Genomic DNA, 8,239 nt, shown 5'->3' with positions numbered 1-8,239 from the left:
AACAAGGGGGAAAGGTGGGAGGGGGTGCTTTGTATGTCGGTAATGTTTTAGTTTTGGAGTTTAAGTTTAAGGAACTTGTCTGGGAAGTTCATTTCTGCTGTGACTGAGGGCATGGGGTACAGGAGTGGATTAGCAAAATACTGAATTTTATGGACGAAGACTACTGTGAACAGTAAGGAGACAATTTGATGTCAGTGTGGGAACTGTACACAACATTATTCGCGGGGAACTGAAGATTAGAAAGATTTGCACGAATGCACCAGTCCAAAACCTCATCTTTGTCGCAGACTTTGATAAAATTTGGCATCAAGATAGCTCCTCGCCTTACCTTTAGTCCATACCCAGCTCCCTGTTTATTTCGGTTACTGCCTAAGCTCAAGGGAAACCTAAGAAGCTGTCGTCATGACACAATTGAGGAGATTAAAGAGGTTTGACGAGGATCCTTGACACGCTTACACAAAAGGACGCTCATGGGTCCTTCCCGAATTTCTTGGAATACTACAGCAATGCATTACAGCCAGAGGAGATTATTTCGGAAGGGGTTATAGTTTCATGTGTGTACTATCAAGGAAAGCTCCTATACGAACATGGAAACTTATTGGTACTCGTGCACTTATCGATCCCTGCTGAAATAATTACGTTATTATTTTAAAAGCCATTCTTAACATGGGGAGGGGAGGGTGTTTTGTACCTATTGTATACTTTAACCTTACAATTGAATAAAAAATATATCATACAACTTTAATTAAACTTGGAAATAGGATTTAAAAAACAGCGCGAATCAGTAAGTGCACTAGCAGCAATTTATTAAAGACATCTTGTACATTAGATTATACACGCACATTATATTATCTCTTATAGTTACAATATAAAATCGCTATTCTTCTCGACCGCAGAATACTCTACAGCGGAAAGGAATTATTCAGCTAATGCTTGAAAGATCAATATCTGAGACCGTTCAGTAAGCTATATAGGACAATCACCAGAAACCTGTAATCGACAAACCTGCCATCCGTGTACAGATTCTTTTTGAACCACTCTGCAGCAAAATCGCTGAGAAGCGATTGCATGAGCAGAGAATTATAAGAAGACAAGAAATTACATATTAAGGTAGCAAGACGTGCCGCAGCGACAACCATCCCGAAAGTGCTTCACTATTGTCACACGTCTCGAGGAAAACAACATCAGTGTCTACCCGCCTGCGTTAGCGGAATAAGTCCGTTGAAAACGATAACACCGAAACCGTACCGGCATTAGAAGTTCTCCTTACAGACTCTCAACTTCTCTGCAAAAATTGGTAACACGCATATAAGATAAAATAAGGAAGAACCTACACAAATAGAGACGTACGATGTCTCTGAGGCACCGAAGTGCAGACCATTGCTGAAATCGCCTAAGATTGTCCATGTGCAAGACATGCTCTGATAAAAAATTGAGAGATGCCTCAGACATTGCTCAACGATGAATCTCGAGATCGACTGAAACGCTATGGTTTTTTGGTTAGTTGTTGTACGGCATATCACCCTTTTCAGGTGATTTAATGCCGAATCCAGGGATTTAGAAGAACAATTTTTAATAGAACATATTTTAATCAAATCATTTTCTATTTAACTCATAGTTAAGACGCTAACAGGTACTACAACTCAGAGTCAGAATAGACCGGGACCAATGGCAATTAAAGGGTGGCTTCACACTCCCCAAAGCTCGCAAGCTAAGGCATCCCCATCGAATATAGTTTAAGGTCATACCAAGGACCGCGAAACGCTATTATGGTGATAATATATGAATTGCGGAATTTAGAGTGGATAGCAATGTGCAATGAACATATTTTTTTTACTTATGAATTGTAGATAAACGTTTCAAACACTATTTTTTATCAAGTTTATATTTCATATCAAAGAATAACTGAACTAATATCGGCCGTAAGGTGCGTGTTCCAGTTGTTTTGGAAAAATATATTTTAATGTCACAAAAAATTAGCAACTGTTACTCGTAATGAACGCGAACTTCTATCCCCTCTGTTTATAAATGTGACCAGAAATAATAAAACCTATCTTGTTTAACCCCCTTTACCAGTATTCTACATTTATTGTATGGAATTTAGAAATGTAAATATTCCCAGCAGGCACTGGTTTTAAAACTATAAAATAGAACCACTGTTCAGTTATTTTTCACACCAAAAACGAAACAGAAAGGGAGAGGAAAGGTAATGTAATTGGAATTCTTAACAATCACTAGAGTTTCGTTAGTCATTAATGTTTTATTGGCTGCTGATATGTGAACGTAAGAAATTTCAGAAAATATATGAACTCTTCACGCACGAATGTGAGAAAATACTTACCCGAAGTTTAATTGATTTGTTTTTGCAAACAATATTATTGCCAATACATTTAAGTCTATCTGAAATTTTAATTCTTGCTAGGAATTCACAGGAATAATGTCTATCCTTTAATTCATTTCATTTCTCTTCACATGAGGCCCCTTCTTTGGGGCGAATATTTTATCTTTATAATGTACATATTAGATCAACCTTTATCTCCAACACTCTTACTTTAGCATATTTTAGCTTATAAGTTCTCGTAAATATTCATTCGGACAATCGTATACATTTCGAACTTTACAAATTCGAAAGTGCACCGGGGGCCACACGAAGATTTACCTTAAGTTTACTTTTATATCCCACTGTTTACAGGTGTATTCGGATCTGCGAACACATACCACTTTATTTCGTCGCTGACACAAATTATTTACACAAAACCTTCACTAGCCCGTGGTTACTAGTTATATCTGGTCGCCTTTTTATGTACGACGGTGAAGGTGGTACGCATGCGCAGACACTTGCAGTTATTGTAGCAGAAAATAGACACCTTCAACCTTCCCATGTTAAGAGCGGCTGTTGGAATATAAACTCTACCTCACCCATATTCAGAACGGCGAATTTTACAAAAATCGTTTTCTTTCTCGCTTATTTAGGTATATTATATATATATATATATATATATATATACCAAAACCCCCTTTTCCTTAAAAGAAAAAGATGGCGACCATTGCACAGAAGTTCTTATAGAAAGCATTGGATTTTTTACGGTGTTACTATTGCACGCTACTCTTGTCAGCAGGAATTTAAACTGATATTTGTTTGCAGACCAGTATACACCTATAAACAGTTGAACATAAAACTTAAGGGTTGATCTTCGGGTGGTCCCCAGTGCATTTTACCACACATTCAAACACTTTACATTTAAAATCTTCAATGTTGTGGCTGCCAGCTTTTTCTTTTTCACTGTTTCAGTTATGGCATTTTTTTAGGTGCTATACACCTGATCAGAAAGTGTTTTTTTTTTTTTTTTTTTAATGTATTTAACGATTAGAAATTCTCGATGATCGACCTCTTCAGGTGTAATTCGCTCTGGATTAAACAAACCAGGTTTATGTACGAATAAGGTCAGCAAAATATCTTGCTGGCTCTCTTTTTATACGTAGTTAAGTACGTTAATCAAGCAACCTGAGTTTCTGTCAAGACAAGAACTGACTTTATTTTAGACTTTTCCCTCAGTGTGTAGTGTTATATTAGTGACTGGTTTGGGTTTGTATTACTGTACACATAGATTCGAAAAAGTTGTCAAAACAAATATAACAAATATTATCAAAGGCAAGATAAGTTTTCTACCAAACAGGATACATTGTTTTTATTCAATGTAGCATGTTTATTCAGCTTGAAAAACATGCAGTGTTTACCGATGTATTGGAAAATTCGAAATGGCGCCCGACACTCTTTAACATGGTAAGTTTGGGAAAAGGTGTTATAAGTAATAAACTAGACAAATACTATTAAAAAAACACCGAATATGTCAGGTCACGGTAACATGTATTGAGCGAGTTTTTAACAGTATTTGGTCTAGTTTATTATTTACTAGCGGGGGTACCCGGCGTTGCCCGAGTGTTTGTTTCCGTGACGGGGGGGGTTTAAAAAATGTTATGGTAGGATCAAACCCGGAGTCATGAGTAAAAGTAGGAAAATAAAGTGGGGGGAAAAAAAACATCTGCAACGTTAACAGTTCGGCCACCAAGAAAAGTCCATTCCAGTTGTTTAGGAAAAAAAAAGACTACGGTAGGTCGGCGCGAACGTGAAAATATAATGTGAATTGTCCAGCACGCTAACCACTACGCCACAGAGCACTGCAGCTTAGTTTAGTGATTTTAAATAACTTCACATGAAAGAACTACGAAGCCAAACCGGTGTTCTCTTAACTGTTCCTTGTGAACGATCCCCAAACGGTGTTAAGTGGTGGCAGGGGGAGGAGGAATTTATTAGAGAAAATGTTACCACTTCCATTGATCTTTACCGATTTTGGCCGTGACTTCTCAGCAGAAAAAGTATAGAAATCTAAGATTATCGAGGAATTTGAGAAATAAGCCTAGAACACACCTCAGATATTGTTCTGCCGTTTGTGCATATATTTGCATGAAATATCTTGATTTTTAATCCTGTTAATGTCAAAATCAGACGGAAAAATGAGTTCATTTTATTTATATAGAGAAGAGAAGAGATAACATCTTTTCCTAAACTTGCCGTGTTAAAGAGTCGAGCGCCATCTTGAATTGTCCAATACATCGGTAAACACTGTATGCTTTTCGAGCTGAATAAACATGTTACGTTGAATAAAAACACGAAAAATATATCCAGTTAGGTAGAAAAGTAACTTTTGTTAACATTTATTTGTTATATTTGATTACTTTTTCGAATCTGTGTACAGTAATACAAACCCACTGGTTTAAATCTGCAAATTTAAAATTGGGGTTTATTTTTTTTAATATAACATGTTTAAAGTCTACAGATGTTTAAGTCAACATTGCATTATCTTCGGCTCGTATTTCTTATACCTGCCAAGTCTGTAAATGTTTCAGTAATTTAAAAAAAAAATAATCTTAATGTTTTATTCAAAGGTCATCACTTGAGGCCAACATAAGTTTTACTAAGATTATACGATGTTGAAATACAACAAAGGTGTTATAACTCGAGGCAAAAGGCCATAAGTTAATTTGGCTAATAGTTTATACGAGTGTACCGGTCAAAATGTTATGAAAAGTACGATAGAAAATGTTGAAAGCTGACATGAACGTATTTTAAAATACTATCGTAATTTTTTTTTCAGATGGCTGAGAATGTGGAAGATGAAGTACGTGGATTTAATTTACGAGACGGACTTTCAATTTACTACTTAATCAAGGAGAATAATCTGTGTGGAATACGTTCCATTCTCAACCCTTTAACTTTACATAATCGTCAGTTAATTGTCTGCCAAATTTTCTTCAATAAAACCCTTCTCGGACTTGCATGCGAGCTCGGCTTTCGAGACATCGTGAAATATCTCTTGGACGAATGTGAAGCTGATATTTCTGAGCGTTACCCTCAAGGTAACACGTGGTTATCTCCCTTGCGGGTATCCGCTAATAAGCTAGACATTCCTATGCTAACTTTCTTGATAAGACGTGGAGCATTTGCCGCAGATACACCTGAGACCATAAAATGTGCTGACTACGTTTTAAAAAATGAATATTTGTCTCTATTTACAATTTTGAGTACTTGCACCAATGTAGTTGAATCGATGAAGGACATCCCAAGACTACCGATTTTAAATTACTTGGTGGCCAATAAGAACGTAAAATACACAGAATTTTTTTTCAGGGCGTCAGCCTCTGGAGAAATTGGCTCGATAAAAACCCTACTGTCAGATTGCATAAACCCAAGAGTAATTAACGATTCTGAAGAGAATGCATTGTGCCTGGCCATCTTGAATGAGAAGAAGAATGCTGAGCATTGTTTGTTGAATTATAGGGTTTTCCATTTAAAAGATTATGTTCGAGCTTTGGAGTTATGCGGTGCAAAATTTATAGTATTTCAATCGGAATTCGAGAAAGGTTTTCAATGCTGGAGGAAGGCATTAAGAATCCGCACTGAAAACTTCTTTGGCGTTTCAGATAAATTCCAGAAACTTAAGACAAGACTAGGGTTTGAATTTAGTTCCGAAGCAGAACTCGATTTGCTTAAGAGCCATGATGCCGACATCTATATCCAGGCATTAATAGTTTTTATCCGTTTGCTTTCCCCGTCAGGCGAGCTCCTCCGTGATGCATTTGTGCTCATTTCCCAGCACCCCGTCTTCCACAATGACTTTTACCAAGCTATTAAGATACTCGCTGAATTCGAAGAATTTCCACATTTGCCTCATTATGGACATGTTTCTTCTCTCCATAAAGCTATTGAATATTTCGGTATGTTGCTTAACCGACACTTCTACTGTGATCCCTCAGATATTCCTGGTCTTTTACATAAATTGAAAATACTAACAAATTCTATGAAAAGGTTTAAATGGGATGAGTTGCTCAGCAGCGAGAAATCATTTTACCGTATCGTTTATATACGACTTATTACTCGGATACTACTTTTTCTAACGGCGCTGAGTAAATTTGAACAACCGATACACGACATAGTGAATTGTAAGTACATTTCGGACATAATGGCGTGGCATTCTAATCCGTATCCAACAACGTTGCTTCATATATCGCTCGATAAAAGAGCTGACGTTTCTGTGATTTCCTTTATTGTTGATTGTTCGGATGATGTGAACTGCACGGACATCCTAGGAAACACACCGTTACACATTGTCTTGTTTCGACCAGCAGAAGACCCTGACCTGTTACGTCTGGTAAACTTGTTAATCGATGCTGGAGGCAATATTAATGCAACTAATATATTCGGTGTGTCTCCTCTAATTATGATGAAAGACAAGGGTATTATGAAAAGTTGCTGACTTTTCACAAGAATCAAAACGTTTAAACTGAAACAATTGCCTTTTAAGAAATCGCCCAAATAACGAATTCTGGTAAAAGCCTTACTGAACTTAAAACGTTAGCATAATTTTCCTCGCTTTTATGAACTCGTCAGCACAGAGATACCTATTTATCCAAGTGATTTGAAATTATAAGAATCTAACAAACATCAAAAACTGTTCCATAAAACGATTACCTTTTAACAAATCAAAAATTAGCCGACTCTTGTTCAAAAAGCGTCGGCATAATCTTCGTCTTTTGAACTTATAAGCCATACATTTTATAGTTTATAAACCACTTTTACAATGTCTTACTGCACTATTTATTCATAAATACAATGGAAACGGCATATCAAAATATAACCAAAGGATCATATTTATGAAACATCATTCCCATTTTTTTTCATTTTATATTTTATTTTATTTTTTTTCGAACTTGACCGAAACCAAAATTCCTAATTTAATAGTTGGTTCATGTGTTTGATTTTGCAGAAATTGACCTGTTACATTCATATTCAGTTAAATTTATTACTTCAGAATATTTTTACGTGGCTTTGTGCCTATTCTGAGATGTTTAATTTTATTTAAATTTCAAACCCATGGTTTAATTTTATCCTAAAATAATTGCTGTCTAGGGTTGCTCTCGACTTTAAAGAATTCGTGACGTCTAACAAACGCACACCTGTCTTTTTACTCTATTTTTGAAAATTTCGATTAATTACAATCATATAATTCGAAAAAGAATATTTATACCAGCTGCGCGGACCTGGTGTTTCCAGGAAGCTGTAATACTTTCTACCTTTGTTTCGATTTTTTAAACTTTTTATATATTTTTGCGATTTCAAAACTTTTTAAAACGATAGTTTTTTTTCCCCCAAGATCCATTTTTATATTTTACAAATTGCGCTTATTCGTATTTCGTTATAGGTAGACACTTTAAAAAAATATATTCTTACGTGGCAGTGTTATATAGTTATTATTAGTAGTATTAGACGATACCACTTGTGCGCGTATGTTACGTGAGTTCTTATTAGTAAAGATATGAGTCTTAGTGAGAGTTCTTGTCTTATTACATATGATGTTGTATCTTAGATGTTGTTGTAATGACATTTTATAACGGACATATAATAATACAATTTACCTTTTTGTAGAAATCACAAACACAAAGATGAGCTTTATCACAAAACACATGATGAATTTATTTCCTTACGACCGGTCGTGATTTCCTCATTAAGAACTCGGTTTCACATTTTAGTTTCTGAAGTGACGTCTCGCTTCAGACGTCCGCCTGTCTCTGAGTTTTCTCACTGACCGTCTCCCCTGACAGTCTCCCCTGACTGGCTCTGCGACCAACTACTCCCACTTCCTATATTGAGAAATCCATGCATCCCGGCCACGTGAGCAAA

The 8,239-nt window shown here is 36.1% G+C and overlaps 1 protein-coding gene across 1 annotated transcript; it reads left to right on the top strand.

Moving 5' to 3' along the window:
• Window positions 1-2,183: 2,183 nt before the first annotated feature.
• Window positions 2,184-7,730, top strand: LOC145254586 (uncharacterized). The gene is made up of 2 exons (XM_080113192.1): window positions 2,184-2,206; window positions 5,157-7,730. Exon 2 carries the CDS (start codon window positions 5,157-5,159, stop codon window positions 6,813-6,815), a length of 1,659 nt encoding a protein of 552 aa, XP_079969318.1. The 5' UTR covers window positions 2,184-2,206; the 3' UTR covers window positions 6,816-7,730.
• Window positions 7,731-8,239: the final 509 nt, after the last annotated feature.

Source organism: Euprymna scolopes, chromosome 30 (genome assembly GCF_053919585.1).
Source record: "Euprymna scolopes isolate OS-2025 chromosome 30, ASM5391958v1, whole genome shotgun sequence".
NCBI classification, from domain to species: domain Eukaryota; kingdom Metazoa; phylum Mollusca; class Cephalopoda; order Sepiida; family Sepiolidae; genus Euprymna; species Euprymna scolopes.
Note: the sequence above shows the minus strand (reverse complement) of the source record. Positions and strands in the feature narration are given on the sequence as shown.